General features: G+C 37.4%; 1 protein-coding gene across 2 annotated transcripts in view; it reads right to left on the bottom strand.

The window, feature by feature from the left end:
* Positions 1-80: 80 nt before the first annotated feature.
* LOC113543506 (fibrillin-2) overlaps positions 81-19,844 on the bottom strand; it is a 63,607-nt gene continuing 43,843 nt past the window's right edge. For both annotated transcript variants that reach the window (XM_053241529.1, XM_053241530.1), the window contains exons 43-65: positions 19,625-19,750; positions 18,369-18,494; positions 17,791-17,916; positions 17,199-17,315; positions 16,666-16,794; positions 16,417-16,536; positions 15,906-16,031; positions 15,341-15,493; positions 15,184-15,249; positions 12,964-13,089; positions 12,104-12,223; positions 11,860-11,982; positions 11,538-11,669; positions 11,283-11,408; positions 10,841-11,047; positions 10,309-10,434; positions 10,052-10,174; positions 8,362-8,478; positions 8,023-8,151; positions 4,993-5,112; positions 4,308-4,539; positions 3,843-4,017; positions 81-2,695 (exon numbers count right to left, since the gene is read on the bottom strand). In XM_053241529.1, the coding sequence (XP_053097504.1) occupies positions 2,312-2,695; positions 3,843-4,017; positions 4,308-4,539; positions 4,993-5,112; positions 8,023-8,151; positions 8,362-8,478; positions 10,052-10,174; positions 10,309-10,434; positions 10,841-11,047; positions 11,283-11,408; positions 11,538-11,669; positions 11,860-11,982; positions 12,104-12,223; positions 12,964-13,089; positions 15,184-15,249; positions 15,341-15,493; positions 15,906-16,031; positions 16,417-16,536; positions 16,666-16,794; positions 17,199-17,315; positions 17,791-17,916; positions 18,369-18,494; positions 19,625-19,750 (3,329 nt within the window). In that variant the 3' untranslated portion in view covers positions 81-2,311. The remainder of the gene's footprint in view (positions 2,696-3,842; positions 4,018-4,307; positions 4,540-4,992; positions 5,113-8,022; positions 8,152-8,361; positions 8,479-10,051; positions 10,175-10,308; positions 10,435-10,840; positions 11,048-11,282; positions 11,409-11,537; positions 11,670-11,859; positions 11,983-12,103; positions 12,224-12,963; positions 13,090-15,183; positions 15,250-15,340; positions 15,494-15,905; positions 16,032-16,416; positions 16,537-16,665; positions 16,795-17,198; positions 17,316-17,790; positions 17,917-18,368; positions 18,495-19,624; positions 19,751-19,844) is intronic.

Below are 19,844 nucleotides of genomic sequence, written 5' to 3'. Positions count from 1 at the left end.
GAGCTGGGTTAATGACCAAATAAAATTTCATAGACACACTAGAGAATGGAGGAATGTATCATAAATGTAACAATAAAAAGAAAATTCAAACATTTTATTTATAAAAGTACAAAATGTTAGTTCATTTTTGATTTTCTATAAATTCATATGTGATTGAGTGTATTGGGAAAGGGGAGTACTAGGTGAAAATCGATTGAGTGAATTCCAAATAAACTTTATTTTTTATAGCCAAATAGCCTTTTTGTAGCCTTTTTCAATTTTTATCTATGTATTTATAATATTAATTGAATGAAATGAAACACATTTGCAGATTTTCTCACACTACCAGTCAAATGCAATGAAATCCTCTTATCCTGTTATGAGAGTATACTATTTTTTTTTTAAACAGCATAAAAATTACACTCAAGCTATAATTCTCATTCAAGCTTTTTTAAGAATATTATATGCATAGCTTCTAAACATTAAAAAAAATATTTTCATTGAAAAGAATGGAACAGAGACAGAATTTACAGTTAATATTGCTTTCAATATAATTTAAATTGCAAATACACATTAATGGCAAATTAGCTTCTTAATCAAAAACAATTCCTGGACACTGTTGAACTAAATTCCACACTAAATCCAAAGGATATTGTTCATTTTTATCTTCTAATTTATGTTTATTCAAGCTTTCTTCTGTTTTTGGTCTTATTCATGCATAATGTCCTCTGTCTTGTAAATCTGATTAATTTCCGCTACTGAAATAGCTGAAAAGATTGAAATATACCACCATACAATTAAAAATGGCCAATGAAGTTGGCCAGATTCATTTTTGTTGGCTCCTTTATTGTGATCTAAAAATGTTTAAACATAAACCCATGCACATTAAATTAAATATATAGCTATTTTTCAAATTAAATCTAATTAAGAACATCTGTGTTCCACAATAGTTCACTGTGTCTGTATATAGTCGACTCTACTCATATCAGTACTACAGATACTCACTTTTACTATTACTATTGTATACATCAGCTCCATTATTATTTTCACCCTTGGTTTAAAAAAAAAAAAAATAGCTTAATTCGCTTTATCTCACTTTGAAAAGATGAGAACCAGACAGGTTGGTTTGAGTATTTCAGAAGATGCTGATCTTCTATTTTGATGCACAACAGTGGGTACAGGTTCACCAAAACCGGACAATTGAAGATTGAAAAAAGACCAAGTGATGCTCTGAGATGCTTTTCTGCTCAACATTTGAGTTACTGGGGCCTTTCTGTCACCTTGAAAGAGTCTGGCCATTCTCCACTGACCTCAACAAGGCGTTTCTGCCTTCAGAATGCCACACACTGGATGTTTTGGTTTTTTTTTGCACTATTCTGTGTAATCTCTAGAGACTTTTGTGTGTGAAATTCTCAGGAAAGCAGTAATTCCTGAAGTCTCTAAACCAGCCCATCTGGCACCAACAGTCATGCCATGCCATTCCTTTGTCAATGTCACTGTGATCACATTATTTCCTCTTTCTAATTCTGGATCTGACTGTTGACAGCAGAGGGGGTATTTAAAATGCAGCTCCAGTTGCTTTCAAGTGACTGAATGCAAAAAGGACTGAATATAAACACACACATTTTGGAAATAAAGATTCTGTTCCCCCATTCTGTTGCTGTTCTTTATATTATACTAGAAAGTGAAAAATATGAACTTCTCCCTTAACATAGCAGTGTATAAACAGAACAGTCTTGGTTTTCCTGCTTTTTTTTTGTTTGTTTGTTTTTTGTTTTTGTTTTTTTTTAAAATAAATTTTGTACTAATTTTGCATTCTCATACCTTTGTTAGACAATATCAAAATATATATATTTTTTAAAAATAGTAATAAATATAAAACCAGTTTCATAAAAAAGCTACCTATAATATATATATACATCAATTAATTTACACTTTGAATAGGAGTGTTTAACTGTCAAACACATACAACTATGATTTTGGCAAGTCAAGACTCATTTTTATGGATTATATTATCTTAATAACCATAATATATTCATAACTGTCACAATTTCAAAAAGAATACAACCATTTTAAAGAAGTACCTTCAACTGATGTTAAGAGGTGATCTGAAGCTGCACAAGAATGATTTAACTGGATGAGACCATATTCACAGATTTAGCTTTGGCTCTTTCTTTAGGGAAGATGTGACCCGTAAATAGAACTAATTTATATTTTAGAAAAGCACCATGAAATACCATCATATGTATACTGCAGGCACTTGTGTAAAACAAAAATATCTTATCGCCCTCCAGCTGCGGGTTTTTGTATGCGAGTGACGCACAATATTGCTTTACTGTAGTGTAATGTGCAGCTTCATGTGCAGGTTCTGTCCTAGCTCACCTGAGAGGTAGTCTCTTTCCCTGTTGTTCTGTAACTGCAGCAGTTCTGTGTGATCATACAGTGGAGAACTGCTGATCATTAAAATATAAAACCCTGGAAAAGCTTTCTCAGGCATGCAGTGCAGGTAGCTGAGCTCCTCACGCTGCTGGAGTTGGAATAGTTCATCCTGATTGCCCTCTGTGATGTTATAAGTGACATGATGAATGAGAGGCCTGAGGGCAGGCACCAGCTCCAGGATGTGCTCTTTGTGGGTGCACTGGGATATGCTGACTACCAGTAGCAGGGGCTGCTCCATGTCCACACTGTCCAGGCTGACTGGAACTTCCTGCACAGACTAAAACCAAGTAAAGTAATATGGGTTACTCACAATATCTCAATTAAAAGTTAATTAACCTTAAGGACTAAACCAGGGGTGTGAAACGCATTTTAGGCCACATTGCACATGTCTGTAAAAGTTGGCTGGACCAAAAAAATTTGTTTAGTAGACCAAGCAGGTCAAATACAGGTCAAGAGCTTCAGTTAATATTCACAACAAACATCAGAATTGTAAAAATTATTATCTCAGTGGCTTTGACTACGGTGGTTGACAGAAGATAAAAAAAAAGACCAGGTAATGTTTTTCCAATCTTTACCTGTGCAATTTCAGTGAACCTGTACCCACTGTAGCCTCAGATTCTTGTTCTTGGCTGACAGGAGTGGAACCCCATGTGGTCCTCTGCTGTTGTAGCACATCTGCTTGAAGGTTCAATGTGCCGTGCATTCTGAGATGCTGAGATGAGCAATTTCTGAAATACTCAAACCAGCCCATCTGGCACCAACATCCATGCCATGGTTAAGTCAAAGAGATCACACTATTTCCCCATTCTGCTGTTTGATGCAAACAGTAACCAAAGCTCTTGACCTGTATTTGCATGATTTTATACATTGCGCTGCTGCCACATGATTGGCTGATTGGATAACTGTATAAATGTTCAGGTGTATAGGTGTTCCTAATAAAGTGGACAGTGAGTGTATATTCATATTTATATCCATTCACTCACATTAATTCATATTCATTCATTCTTATTCTTATTCTTTTTCATTAATTTCTGAAATACTCCAACCAGCCTACCTGGCACCGCAATGCCAAAAGTCACTGAGATCACATTTTACCCATTTTGATGTTGGCAGGCTGATTGGATGATTGCATGAATGAGCAGGCATACAGTCGTCCCTATTTAAGTTGCTGGTGTATTTCTCTCTGTTGCCTCCTAGAGGAACAACAGATTAGCTCTTGTTTAGAATAACTACAGTCCACAGGATGATTTTAATTAATTAATTTAAAACACTGATTCTAAATTCATTTGGTGTGATGGCTTAGAACCTTTACTGGGCCATGTGTTTAACACCCCTGGACTAAACCTTCAACAAAACATCAGTGAAGAAATTAAGCCATGAGATATCTATATTATATATTTGCTGTCTATTCTAATTACTTTTACCTCCTCTGGCTCTGTTTGGTGGATGGTGTGTCTCTTCCGGATTCCTCTCTTATGTGGACTGTTGACACTGCAATCATAGCAGCCTTCAGGAGAGAGGCTGTTATCCTCTGCTGTTCCAGCTGCACTGACAGATGCCAGCTGACCCTTCCCAAAGCCCAGACTTGACACACAGTGCCTGTACACACACGTAAACATCCTCAAAATTCATTTTCAGACTACAGTGTAATGGTATTACAAGAACACTGACAATTAAAGGTAAAGCTACTCTTAGCAGTATGCATGGTAAAAACAAGGCTCTTAAAAGTGCTTAAAAACTGTAAATTATACAACCAATAATCAAATAATAGTCAAAGTAATAATCAGGACTGACTTTTCAGCATTCGCCACTGTACATATTATATCTTAGTATCCTAGTAATATCGCCCCAAGCTCAAATGCCCTTAGCATGCCACATGCCCTCCTCACCCTTGGCCGACCCTATAGTATCCAGGAGGACAGCCACATTTGTAGCCTCCTTGGGTGTTGGAGCAGCCGTAGCTGCAGGGGTTTTTGAAGGAGGCGCATTCATCCACGTCCTGGCAGCTGCTGGAGAGCTGCTCGAAGATGAATCCAGGAGGACAGGCACACTTGAAGCTGCCCAATGTGTTGTAACATGACGCAGTGCCACAGGTGCCGGGAATGGAACACTCATTCTCATCTACAGCACAGACAGTTAAGTGTTATAAAGAGCTGTGTGGATGTGGTGTCATCATTTTAGTTGCTTTTTTTAAGTATTTTATTCATTGTTGATTATATATGGATTTCTTTGTGAAAGATAGACATTACATAAGTGATGTTACAACTGACTATTGTGAATTTGGCACAATCAAGGCACAATTTCACTGTTCCATAGATGGTGCTGTTGTTCCACCTAATCACAAATATATAAAGTTCTGAACAATTGCTTACAATAAAAAACAAATGTCTCTGCTGGAACATGTTTGCAACAATAGCACTGTTGGCAAGATACTCATATTAAGCACACAGCTTTTAGGAATGCTATATTAAAGTAAGTGGTGAAATAAAATATTTGTGGCGGTCAGCCTTTTGCAATAAAAGATAAGCACATACAGAATAAACACACTGGTCTTCACTTATTTGTGCTACTCACCAACACACTGGTTCCACTGGTAGTGCTGGGCGTAGCCTCTGGGGCAACTGCAGCGGTACCCTCCTAACATGTTGTCACAACCATACTGACATCTATGATTACCTTTACACTCATCAATATCTACAAAAAAGGCCAAAAAAGAGTGGAAATTCAACAACATTAACAACAAAAAATTAACAGCCATGCATAATAGAGGTTTGTGCGAGGGAAAAAAAAGGGTGTTAGCAGGTGAAATTTCCTCTCATGCGAGTAGGAGTGGGCATTCAGATGTGAAGCTCACAGGACAAAGAAAGGACATGTTAATTAACACGGCAGCATATTGGATGTGGCGAGGTGCTCATGTGTCTGGTTTAACCTGGGCTTCATTTATTTATTCGTTCATCTTCAGGAACTGCTTTATCCTGGTCAGGGCCGCTGTGGTTTAAATTATTTTTTATATTTTGGGATATATAACCAACTACGTTATGTTAAGTACAGGCAAAAATAATTGAGGGAGGATGATCGGACAAGTTTTCTGCCAAAGTTGCCAAGATCACAATAAAGTCCCACTACTGCATATTGCTGCAGTGAAACTCTTTCCATTTAATGAAAACAAAGACTGTCTATATGCTATATGCAGGAACACACACATTCCACAACAGAGATTAAATGTTAAATGTAAATCCTCATAATCCAGTTTACCCATTTATACACACCATCAGTCTTTCATATTATAGCCTAACATTTTATTGCACTACTGTAATAATGTGGACCCATTTCAGTCTGTGATGTGGTAGTAGTGCTTCCTTTCCTGTTTCACAGATGCTCTTAACAGCTTCATAGACACTTAATGAGGAACTAAAACCTTCTCTGAGAATGTAAAAGAGGCTTTTTAGGTTCGAATACTTCTAGAATGGCAGTAGTTTCCATGAAAACCCGAGCCACTGCTGCTGCGAAATATTAATGTGAACCTGATTCTCTGGCTTGAAGAAAGTTGGCGGTTTGACATTGCAGCAGTTTCTGATATACTTAAAGAGGACTAAGGGTCTGTTGCTGCTAAACAGTTCATTGTTCATGCCACACATTTCATAGACCACATACCTTCAACCTAGTCTTATGTGTATAACAGCAGCTAAATAGTTCAAGGCTGCAGGTAAAATTAATGAAACTTCTGTGTTGCAAATGACTTACTATGACATAATTGCACACAGTTTAGGTGTTAAGTGCATGTCTACACAACCCTGAAAGTGTTTCACAACAGATCGAGAACAGAACAGATTAAAAACTCTCCTGGACCCAGGGGAGTTGTTTAGCAATCATGAGACACTTGATAGAGAGTGCCAGCAGAAGAAAATGAGATTCAGGCCCAGATCATTTTAGGTAAATTATGATTGCAATTTAAGAATATATCTAACTGTATATAGCTGAACATTCACAATTTAATGGCATAGCTAAACATTTTCAGTGTGTCATGCCGCAAAGATGTGCACTTACAGGAAATTTAAATCTTATAGCACATAAATATTATGCTTCTTACAATATTATATCAGTGTAGCTTGAAATCAGTTTGCCAAATTGCTGATGACTAAATTAGGTGAAAGTTAAAAAAGAAAGATAATAAAAGAAAATGCTCTTTTGTTGATCTTTTGTTGAACTTGTTAGAGATTCCAAGGCTTTAGTGTGTGAGTGTAGATTTGGTCCAGCTTTTCATAGAAATGGTTTGGCTCCTATAATGCTATTGCTGAATTCCTCTGTCACATGCTTTTAATGAGTACGGGTGAATACAGTTCTAGGTCTCAGGGTTCATGAGTGTGAGAAGCTGTCCAACCCAATGTGACTGCACAGATGTTTAACACTTCCGAACACACGAGCAACACTTGGTTGTACTGACCTGTGCCTGTTAATGTGATACACCTACCTGGCTATTTCTCACATCATCAGACTGGCTCTACTGAGACTCTACTGCAGTGACTGAATAAATCCTTTATGTTAATTTCAGATTCAGTGCAATGGAAGACATCATAGTTGGAAATACATGACAGCAATTGTAAAAATGAATGGGGATATTAACCTCCCTTTAATAACTTTGAGGTTAACCTCAAACAACGTGTGCATGGCTGAAGCAGAAAAAAAAATACAGCTTGTTACATTACTGGGCAAGTGAGTAATTGAATGCTAATCACTATCATTCTTTGAGAGGAGTGAAGCCACATGTGAGGAAGTCTACTGTAATCAAAAGAGGAATTCATGCACATTGAAACATAACTTATCCCTTTTTGAGGAACTGAGGTTATTCCTGTACAAAACATTCTTCTATTTAAATCAGTGTAAACTTTTATGTACATATTAGTGTATACAGGAACATGTAAATTGTTAATAAATGCCAATGTGTCTAAATTGTAAAAGTTTAATATCAAAATCTATTGATTTAGGATAAGAATGATTTCAGTTTAGCATGCATAATATAGAAAGGTCTTCCAATATACACAAGTGGTCCAGCATTGTTAATAAAGTGCAGCATTGTTTTTCCCTACTATGATTTCTGTTATGTGGAACACAGAAAAGAGAAAGGGTCTTAAAAAGCACTTCTGTGTGATGTCCAACAGCCTTGCTGTATTATAGTTTCAGTACCCTAGCACTGTGGTACATGATATGTTACACTATACAATAACTGCCATTTTGAGGAATAGGGGACTGACTGCACCATGTTATTATATTTGTGCTTCATTAAGAAGATTAATTTTCATTTACACTGATAATTGCTTGCCCTAATATACTTTACTACATACAATACATGTTCAACAAGCAATAGTGCTGCAGGCCCTTCCTGTCTTGCTGCCTTTTAGCTATGCTATGGGACATAACTTAAGACACCTAGCTGTGTACATGTTTTGCAGAAAACCCAGGAATCTGATCCCAAGTATGGTGACTGCAACAGAATCATGCATCATGTGACTGAAACGCCAGGATATAGCCACATCTTTACTTTGACTGCCACACACAGTGCGTACACACAGTGCCACTCCCACACACATATGTGGATGCCATTACCTTCACACTGCAGGCCAGTAGAGTCCAAGCTGAATCCTTGCTGGCATTCACAGCTAAAACTGCCTGGCGAGTTCTGGCAGATGCCTTTAGCTCCACACAGACTAGGTTCTGCAGCACACTCGTTATTATCTGTTAGAGGAAAATACACAACAACAAGGCACAGGATATTTTGCTGTTACTGCTGTCTTGTAATTTTATATTATCAGTGTAGTAAACAATTCAATAGAATGTAAATATAAGTGAAAGTTATTGGCTCTTCACCAGGTCCTAAATTGCAATCCATGAAGAATTCAGATTACTTTGTATGTATATTTGTTTTTGTGTTGGTTATATGCTTACCCATACAGGCAGTGTGGTGTTGTGTAAAGCCCAGAGGACACTTGCAAGCGAAGCCACCAATGGTGTTAACACACATAAACTGGCAGTTGTGCCTCTTTAACTGACATTCGTCCAAATCTTCAAAGCATGAAAATAAAATTCAACTCTTTAAATCAACCAACTCATCATTTTCTCTCTCTCAAATAATGTATTTAGTCCTGATCTGATATTACCTGCATTTCTTTCTGTTCTGAATGCATCAAATGCAAAAAAAAAGAAAAAAAAAACCACTGCATTATTGCAATGACTTCATACAACATTTTTTTTTATTTTTATCTGAGACTGTTTAAGATCCTTTGCAAAAAGAACTGCCTTCAGTAAAGTTTAGCCACAATAACCAGCACCAAACACTCCTTGTATTTACTCCTCAGTCATATTACACTGTTCTGGGAGGATTCTGGTCCACTTCCACAGAAAATAGCTTGAACCCTGTTACTGATTTTTTTTTTTCCCCCATAAACGTCTTGGTACGGGTTCTTTAATAGTATCAAACTGGGGTTTATATTACTTGGCCATTTTAAAAATAGTTTGGTCTAAAATATATTTGCTCATTTACTTTAGATTTACTCCAATGTTTGCATGCAATCTCTGTGCTTTAGCTTCAGTTTGGAAACAGATGGTCTTACTTTCATATCATTAAGTTTTCATTATCAAGCAAAGCTGTTTTATGACCCAAAACCTTCACCTTGAATGAATGTGAATACTCTTTGCAGTGTTTAGTTTTTAAATATACATAATGGGGGTCCCTGGTCACAGTGTGGCTCTAGAAGCTGTGTTAAGATCAAACTTTATATTGGAGACTGTATTAATAACACACAATACAGTTATACTGGTCCAAGTATAAATGTATTGTGTGTATATATATATATATATATATATATATATATATATATATATATACAGTACTGTGCAAAAGTCTTAGGCACCCTATTTTTCTTTAGTACAAACTTTGTTATAGATTTTTATTTTATGACTTCTACTTCATTGATTCAGTACAAAAACATTTTAGATTTCCAAACATTAGTTTTCTGGCACAAAATTAAATGTTACAGAAAAATGTTTGTATGTCAGTAAAGAAAGCAGCATATTATATGAGACCACTTTTCAGACAAAAAAAAAACATCATGAAGGCTGCCTGGTTTTGCTGCAAAAATAAGAAGTGAGTGTGACAGTCAAAGTTTCCAGGAGAACTGTGGCTGGTTCTGCAAGATGCTCAGTAAAACTTACAGCTAATTTCCTTATAAAACTGCACAAATTGTACCTGAGACTACTATTTTTTTTAAAGCGAAGGAACGTCACACCAAATATTGACTTTGTTTCATTTATTACTGTTTACTGCTATTTATATACATATTATAAATAGGTCAGATATTGGCCTTGTAATAGCATAGAGGAATGTCCTCTGTTATGAGCGAGAAGGCCAAACTTGGGACAGTGGTTACTGTGATGATGACTGATCTGTCATCACGCTGCAATAAAAGCTAATCATATCGCAACTGTTTAATGTTGCCAGTAAGGATGCTATTTTCCAGTTACTAAGGTGAAGGACAGAGAGGATTCCTAGTCTGCTATGACATTATGACTGCCACACCTTTCACTATACGACACTTCCATTACTAAAATATTAGAAAACATTTTGCGAGAAGCTCACCTTTACATGTTCTCCCATCCTCTTGCAAGATATAGCCACGTGGACAGGAGCACATATAGCTGCCCTCTGTGTTCTTGCAGATAAAGTTGCATGGCTTTGGGGACATTAAACACTCATCCAAGTCTTAAAATATCAAAGATAAATAATTGATAAGGCAGTTTAAGACATTACTTACATTTCCGAGGATAAAGGAAGAAAGAAGATAACATTTTAGTGCTTTTGTATGCATTTGGTGTTTGTGTAAATGGAAATCTTACCAACACAAGCTGTGCCTGTAATGGTGGCTGTGTAGCCCGGACTACAGTGACATTTAAAGGAACCCATAGTGTTGATACACTGGCCATTCTTACATAAGTCTGGTATGACCTTACACTCATCTATATCTGTGGATGTAAAAGTGTACCATTAGCATCTGAGATGTTCAGAGGTTATGTTTAGTAAGAGTAGCTGTATGAAGTCATTCTAGGGGAAAACTTAAGATGAACTTTAGGGATGATAAGCTCAAACATACTCCACATCTGACCCAGGACTCAGGTGACAAACTTCTATTCAGGTCAAGTGAAGTGGGTGACAAAGGAAACAAGTGTGTATACATAGCTAATTATTAACATACATAAATAAACAAACCTATAAATTATAAGTTTAGTAAATGCCCTGAAGAGTATTGGTACAGATGACAAAGCATAATTCAGATTAGCCATAAAGGAAAAATTAAGAAAAATTCATCATCATCGCTAAGGAACTGCATTAGGTATAATGAAATGAAGAGAATGTCTGGGGCAGACAGACCTGTGCCATCTGTGGCATAGCCGGGCCCGTGTGGACACAGTTTCTTGTACTTGACAGTGCCTGGCAGAGGACAGAGCTCGCACTGGTTCCCCCAGCCACGCCCACCATCGCAGCAGCACTGGGATTTGGTGCTGGGTATTCTGCTGCTAGAGGACATCTGACACATGGTCTGCAGGACCTCAGTGAAACAGAAGCCTTGTCTATAGTCTAGGAAAAGTCATGGTAAGATATGATAATGTGAGTTTAATGTGTGATCACATGTTTTGGACCTTTGGTAGCTCATTGTGAAAGGTTTAATAGTTTTAGAAGTGCTTTTATGAGTGCATAAACAATGAAGGCAATCGATGAGCATATATATTACCAGTCAAATGTTTGTTTATATATACAGTATGTACATATCTATATAGTGAAGTAGTAGTTTACCTTCACTATAAAATCTTACCAAGGCACTGAGTGTGTGTAGAGTCAGCCTGGAAGCCTTCTCCACATTCACACACGTAACTTCCTATAGTGTTCACACAGCGGCCATTCTCACAAATACCTGGCTTAGTGCGGCATTCGTTCTCATCTAGTGGGAGACAGGCAAAAAGTAAGTGGTCAAATTAAATGCTTGAGTACTTAAGTATACAGTATATCCACTTAGTATTATGTAAATAGTATTATTGTCACTTAACAGATGAGAAACAAGAGTTCTGACCATGACACACTTCGTCATCCATCTCGCGCACCATTCCAGGAGGACACATGCACATGAAGGTTCCGATGAGGTTCTTACAGTTCATACCCCTGGTGTCACAGTCATGTAAACCCTCTGCACACTCATCCAGGTCTGCAGTGTGAAAGAGAGAAAAGTGTGTCAAAGCAGCAAGGACTACAGTATTAGTGTTAGAAGAGTTAGAAGACAGCTTCTAAATAAAATGATATTAAAATTAAATATTGTTAAATTCAGAACTGCAAAACACTTTACATATTGGTCAATTTTGACTCCATATCACCCTAGGTTTGAGCTGCTGTCTCACCCTGACACATTCTCCCATCATTTCGCAGTGTATAGCCAGAAGGACAGGAGCACTCATATCCCCCAAATGTATTGATGCAGCGGAACGCACAGAGCAAAGGGTTCTGCACACATTCATTTATATCTGTACCACAAAAAAAAAATACAGTCAGACTCACACTTGAATGTAGCAGCACAAAACTCTGTAGTATTATGGAAAAATACATATTAATCACTTTAGAACAGATAAATAAAAATATTTTCACCTTCGCATGTCATCATGGGCCCTGGCTCAAAACCTTCCTCACAGTTGCACTCAAAGCTTCCCATCACATTAGTGCAAGTACCGTTTCCACATGGACTCCCCAATGCACATTCATCAACATCTGCATGAACAGAATGAATGTGTAAAGGCATCCAAATGGAATCCAAATGCTAGTTTCTGTTGTGTGTATTAAGTTTGGCACTAGAAAAAAATTGTTGCAAAATAGTCTGCTTTCAGTTTCTTATTAGAATTTGAACAGTACTAATTTTTAATACAACAAAATCCAAAGACATGAAAAAGAAAGGTAAAGTGTGCACCAAATCACGTCTGTCACATGTCATATGTCAAGTCACATAAAATAATCATCTGACTATAGTTATATATTTGAGAAATGGACAGGTGCTGTAAAACAGTATTTAAATGTATTAGTCACTGTTTTCCCATTTGTGTCACTGTTTCCATGGTAATAAATGCCATGTGCTCATGTTTTGGTTTCTGTTCTAGTCAGAACTGTTCTGTGTCCACCGCTGTCCTGTCACTGGTTTGTTACCTGATTGTGTTCAGCTATACTGTGTTAGCCCTTGATTAGTCAATGTTACAACAGTGTATCATTACAAAGTCATTATCATTATCATGCTTTTGTAACATTAGGGCCAAGTAGTTCCTGGTTTTGACCCTAGTTCCCTTGGCTCATTTTTTATTATAAATTTCCTTGTATTAAACCTGCCTGCCTGAGTTCTGATGTTCACTACAGCTACGGAATCTTTGATTCTTGACAAACTGTCTACTCATCACATGTTACAGTGGTCTTATTGCAGTAAACACTGAGCTTAGAGAAAATGCAGACAAATGCTTCCTCACCAACACAGTGCATTCCAGTATAATTGAGTGTGTAGCCTGTAGAACACTCGCAGCGGAAGGAGCCATCAGTGTTGATGCAGTGGCCGTTGTGACAAATGCCTGGGTTCTCCACACATTCGTTCAGATCTGGCATTATCCAGTGGACACGGGGACAAAAGAGAGAAACAGTTTCAGTTCCAAGTTTTGAAAAGTAATGTACTATCATGTGATATGCTTGCTATGCATTTCTACCTACATTGAACACTGGTACACTCAAAGTCTTCAACACCCCAAAACCACTATACTATAAATCTGAAGCTCTGAATCTGAAGATCCAATATTGATATTGTCTAGAAATAACTTAAATAATTTTTTTTCTGATTTAGTTGTGAAGGCCAATTTAACATAGTTAAAAATCACAATGTTACAAGGCTTCCAGAAGTACATAAACTAAATAATTTCAGCTTAATATTTAATGTAATGGGTTTTAATTTAAAAACAGAGCAACAGTTGGTATCTACTTAAGCTGTCTTGAGTGGATTAGGTAGTTAGGAAAAGATGAGAGTATAATATTAAATAGTATAACGTTCTGCTAGCATTTATGCACATATTTGTCATATGTCTTTTATTTTATGTCATTCTGATAGTCTTTACTCTACTCCTGTTTATGTGGTTTCCTTTCTGTATATTTAAATTCTGTAGATGGTCTGGACTCTTTAACACCTAGGCATCAGTCTAAAATAGCAAAAAATGTTGATTCCTGAGAAATATTAATGCTAAGTCTGTGTGTAAAGTGAAGCAAATCTGTGCTGCTACATCCTGACACTCACAGTGAGGAGCCATGCAAACACAAATAGCAACCTGTGATGAGGAGGAGGGAGGGGCTAGAGACGCCGAGGGGGAGAGAGAGAGAGACGCACTCGTCTCCAGCTGCTCCTTTATCCCTCTCTGCCACTGATTAGCCAACTCACTGACAGGCATGTGTCCTCACAGCCTGGCCCCTCCCTCCCTCCCTCCTCCTCGTCACACTACCCCATTAGTGTTGTCATAGAAGATGAAGCGCTGAATGATTTAATCTAATGCAAGAGAGAAGAAACAGAATTCAAATACCTAATAAGTAATGTTAAAACTATAAAACACTCCAGAGTGATATGTTTTTTCTCCAATAGTCTCCAAACTGGAATTGCTATGACTGTTTAGAGAGTAAAAGAGAGAAACCTCACAAATGGGAAGAAGGCACTAGTGATGACTGAGCTAGTACAGAAAAGTGTGGCTGTGAGGATTTGCCCATTCAGCCACAAGGGCATTAGTGAGATCAGGCACTGGGACACAGTTGGCGTTCTAGATCATCTCAAAGGTGTTCAGTGTGGTTGAGGTTAATGCTATGTGTAGGCCACTCAAGTTCTTCTACTCCAACCTTGGCAAACCATGTCTTTATGGACATCGCTTTGTGCACAGGGGCATTGTTATATTGGAATATGTTTGGGCCATTACTTAGTGCCAGTGGAGGGAAACTGTAAAGCTACAGCATACAAAGACTATAGGATATACAGTGCTTAAAACCTTGTGGCAACAGTCTGGGGAAGAACCACATATGGATGTGATAGTCAGGTGTCTGCAAACATTTGAAATGAAATTGATAAGTATTTAAGCATAAAAACACCCATTATTTACAAACCACCATGTAAAGCATGGGAGTTTCTTAACCAGTTCTGATGTGGTCTGATGGTTTTGTTCATCATGTAAGGACAGCTCTGACATTGTTGCAAAGACTGACAAAAATGGTGGTGACAAATGTACAAAAGGTGGATCACTGTACAGACAACCAAACTGCAACCACCTGAAATTAGCTGGTCTAAGCTTTTCAGCTGCACACAAAAAAACATTAAGTCTATAAGATGATACACAGGTATATGTACAGTTGACTCTAATCTAGCAACTATATGAATGGGCAGCTTAGACTAAAAAACACAAAGCCAATCTCTGTATATTGTACAAGCAAAGCAGAACAATAACAAAGAACAGTAAGAACCATCAAAGAAAACAAAAAGAGAGGATTTTGTAGTCTTTACACAATTCACTAAGCCAATGGAAAATTGTCATCGCTTGGTTATAAATCAGAAAATAGGCTTAATCCATACTTTCAGCAAAACTTTTGAAATGTATTTGTAAATCACAGAGTCAGAGCTCTGTCTAGACTTAAGCTCTATAGGGCTGTTTTAGAAAAGGTCAGTTCCTCACCAATGATTGTGTCCCCAATCCCTGGAATGATTCCATAACCAAAAGGACACAGGTCCTGAAATCCAGCTATAACAGAGAAAGAAATGACATGAGTGGATGCTACAGGTAAGCTTGTGAAATTAATACAAAACAGACATGTGGAAAAAAGAAAAGGCACCATCATGCTCTTTGGGGCAGAGCTCACAGGGGTAGCCCCATCCCTCATTGGACATGGTGCTACAGCAGCACTTGTCTTTGGTGGTGTTGAATGCCTGAGGGTTGGAGCATTTTCCATTCTCAAAGCGGGTGAAGCAAAAGCTCTCTCTTGTGTCTAAAAAAGTAGAAATTGCAAAAATGATGGGAATGTGATGTTTAAATTCTGGCTAATCACTCTGAACTGGCTGCTTAAAATTGGTTTAACATCAGTGATTAATTATGTGATTTCAGAATTTAGTAAGTCATTTATGGAGGCCAAAGAGCTGCTCAGTGGGAAAATAGAAAAATCAAACTGCTGGAAAGCACTGCTGACATATTTTTTTAATCAGTCGATCAACAATAACTTTTTATAATTTATATATGTTGTACGCTTTACATACCTGAGCCACTAGTGAGATTATTCTTAAAACCAATTGTCTTGTCTATCCATGTGCTTGAAAAGTCTTATGTTGTGTTTAAACATGAGTTTACCATTCTGATAAAACACTGTCATGCTGACATCGTTTGTTTAAATCAAAGTATTTTACCATAACAGCGACGTCCACTTTCTGAGAGAACAAAGCCTGGTCTGCACACACACTCAAAGCTGCCTGGATTATTGTAGCAGGAGCCAAATAGACAGATGTTGGGGTCCTCCTCACACTCATTCTCATCTGGCAGGGTTAGAAGTTAGAGCAGATAGTCATCACAATAAAAAAGAGAGCTATTTGGATTACTGTCATAGAAAAAAGCTCTCCTCTCTTCTTAGTGTAAACAGAGAAAGTGAAAAACACAAGGGTTTACAGTTAAATGACCTAATATAGTCAAGAGATTATAAACTGTTGGCATAGGTTGGATACAATAGAACCAGAGTGGATTATAGAACACTGAATAATGCTCATTGAAACACATACAAAAAAACATTTTTAAGAAGAATTAAAGACTGGCCAGTACCGTATAAAAATAAACAAAGATTAACACAACAAAAATTAATTTTCACTGAACAATGTTAACCACTGAGTTGCAGCAAAAACGCTGTGTTAAAAGCAGGACACATACCTACACAGTGATTGTTCTGTACAGCGTAACCACGTGGACAGATACAGCGAAAAGAGCCGTCCAAGTTCTGGCATGTTCCAGGAACACATATTCCAGGTAGCATTATACACTCATTCACATCTGGAGTCATTGCCGGTGAGAGGAGAAAAATTATTTTAGGATATCCCAATGCTAATGAAAAGTTCTGTAAATTTTATAATGCTGGGAAAGTTTAGAGTACAAAAAAAAAAAAAAAAAAAAAAAACATACCAACACAGTTCTTCCCATCATGGGTGAGATCATAGCCATCCTCACAGAGGCACTGGAAGGAGCCAATACTATTAATGCAATGGCCATTTCTGCACAGCTGACCATATGCTGCTGAACATTCATCGACATCTAACAAAAGATAACACAACAGACAAACACAGAACATTCACATTTTACTACTGTATTTAGTAACGTCACTATTTACCTAGGTAAATATCTGGCAACACCATGACACTCGTGCGTTCTCAGATTTTCAACATAGCCAAACAACGTGGCTTAAAGAAGCAATAATTGTAAAGTACTTTGGTCAAGATTTCTGCATATGACAAGAACAAAGGCAGATCCAAAAGAACAAAAAGTGCTCTATAAGTAAGTATCGACATCTTGGTAGATCCGCTTAGTGTTAGGATCAATGAAACAAATTCCCATTTTGTTCTGCCTATACGTGACCCATGAGAACCAACAAACCAACAAACAGCAAAATCAAAATGCTTTAGAAGGAATATATTTAGACAGGTACCTTAGGCACTTACCTGTGCACTGGTTATTTAGAGTGAGCTCAAAGCCAGGGTGGCAGAGGCAGTTGTAGGATCCCACAGTATTCTTACACGTACCATTTCTACAGGGCTGATGCACACACTCATCAATGTCTGCAGAAGGAGATGAATAGTTTGGTTTTTTAAGATCCCCATCAGAGACAGCGGAAAAGGTTTGAATATTACAAGAAACAGCATAGAAAATTCAATGCAAAATCAAAACCTGAACATAAAATCTTTTTTTGGATTATTACATTTAAACATTAACATGTAATAGTCCTAATAAATGGGAAGATAAACTTAGATCTCAATAAAATCTCACTTAAGCCCCCAAAACTCTGGAGCCTGCTAAAAGTGCCAGATAACTACTTTGTCATACAAAGGCTAATGCAGTAACTTCAATTTTGGTCAAAATAAATTTTAGAAATAAAACTTCTGGACATCTGTTTTATCTATGTTCAAACTATAAAGGATTTGGGTGCACGCTTTATTATTCTCAGTTTCAGCATTAGCACAGCTACCATGGTTAGCATAGTTACTGCGGTAGTATACTGTAAATATATGTCTTGAAACTGTGGATTTGCTTTACCCATGCACATCTTGCCATTGGGGGTGGCCATGAAGCCAGCATGGCATGTACACATATAGCCACCTTGGATGTCCACACACTTGCCATGACTGCAAAGGTTGGGGGTTTCCAAACACTCATTTCGGTCTGCCATCCGTATTTGTGTGCACACATGTAAAAGAAGACACAGTAAGACAAACGTTAACAAAGAACACATTGGGAAAATAAGGTGCTGCCATGACAGCAGTGGCAGTTTGGAGAAAAGACTAACAATAGTCTACTCTCATGTCCTTCCCCATACTTTAATTCATGTCCTTCCTCATACTTTAGTTCAGTTTGAACACAACACCAAAATGAAGAGTTCTTTTAACATAATTTTTAGAATACAACAGCCCAAGTTCACAAGAACTAGAGTGTCCCTGAAATTCCATATGCCTCAAATAAATACAGTAGATAAGGTGTACATTTTAATGAGCATGTGAAATTAATACAGCCTCTAGTACCACTACATGTTATCCATTTTATAATTTATGGCTGAATAATGTCTATTAAAAAAAAAAGCATTTGCATTCTGACCATTAGACATGACATCATCTCACCTATACAGGCTCCAATGGGTGAGAGCTTGAAGCCGTCCGAGCACTCACAGCGATAGCTGCCAGGGCTGTTAATACAGTCTGCATGCCTCTGGCACAAGATCTCTGAACCACTACACTCGTCGTTGTCTGCAGTACACACACACACACAAAAAATGGACTACCAATTCAACATTTCCCATTATCAGCAGTGTTACTGCACCAAAGAATTACACTGCTGATATGTTTGCCATGCTTGTCATTACTAAGATTTCCTGACGGTTGTTTTCATAGTTCAGGCTGGATTCAGCTCATTTCCTACTAAAGAGTGGTAACTGGTTGGCTTCATGTTGTGCACACAAGCTCCCCTTTTAAGGCTTAACCCATGGCTGCTGCATGCAGCTTGGAGACACTTAAAAGAGGAAATTGGTCACATTCCGCCATACAAGGGCCAACATTATTGTGAGATCTGCAACTGGAGAGGAAAGGATATTGGGTTGAGGATCTGTAAGCTAAAGTTAAATACTGTCTGGAATTGGACGTGGAGCTGACCCAGTCAGGGGACCGGCTCAGATACAAACAGACTGTGAGCTAATATTTGGAGAAGGGGTGAAAGAAGTAGTGGCCAGTACACCAGTAGAAATTAAACAAGGGAAAGAAAGAAAGAAAACTAAATATGCACTTCAAAGAGCAGTTGTGGGTCTCTCAAATTTATGCAACAAGCAATACAAAGACAAACAGCCTGGAAAAATGTACATGTACAAATGTTCGATATTGACCAGAATAACAATCTGTAAGGTCTGCCAAAGCAGTTTGTGGCATAGCACCAGCTGATTGTTAGGAATTTTATGTGGTTTGTTTAATTGCAGTTTCATTGTAATTTGTGTGTGTGTGTGTGTGTATATGTGAGTCATATCTTTTTGAACTTCTGGACGATAGGGCAAATACTTTTCTGTTGTGTCACTCAATGGCTGTCCTACTACAGACTGTGAGGCTAATTTTATAAGTTTATAAAGGGCATGTACAAAATACTGCAATCCTGTGAGGATAGATACATATATTTGATAAATATTAAATTATATATAATTATATTAATATTATATATTAAATTATATATTAATTATATAAAATATACCAAAATTAATGCTGTGACAAATGTTAGGCATGTAAAAGTGTTCTAAAAACATAGATCCAGTCTTGGCTTAGAACAAAAAACATAGCAAGATATTTATATATCTTCTGATTTTAGGTGTTTAAACAGATTTTAAGGGGTTACAAACCTTCACATATAAGTAGCAAATCATTGTAGCTGAATCCTCTTGGACATTCACAGTGAAAACTTCCAATATGGTTGATGCATACACCGTTGGCACAGATCCCTGGAATCTCCCGACACTCATCAATATCTGAATATCAAACAATCAGTTACAATCAAGCAGTCAGTTCCTACAAATTCCTCCAAACCGAAAACATTGCTCCGATATAAAATACAATAAAAAA

The sequence above is a fragment of the Pangasianodon hypophthalmus genome, chromosome 17 (genome assembly GCF_027358585.1).
Source record: "Pangasianodon hypophthalmus isolate fPanHyp1 chromosome 17, fPanHyp1.pri, whole genome shotgun sequence".
Taxonomy (NCBI): Eukaryota; Metazoa; Chordata; class Actinopteri; order Siluriformes; family Pangasiidae; genus Pangasianodon; species Pangasianodon hypophthalmus.
Note: the sequence above shows the minus strand (reverse complement) of the source record. Positions and strands in the feature narration are given on the sequence as shown.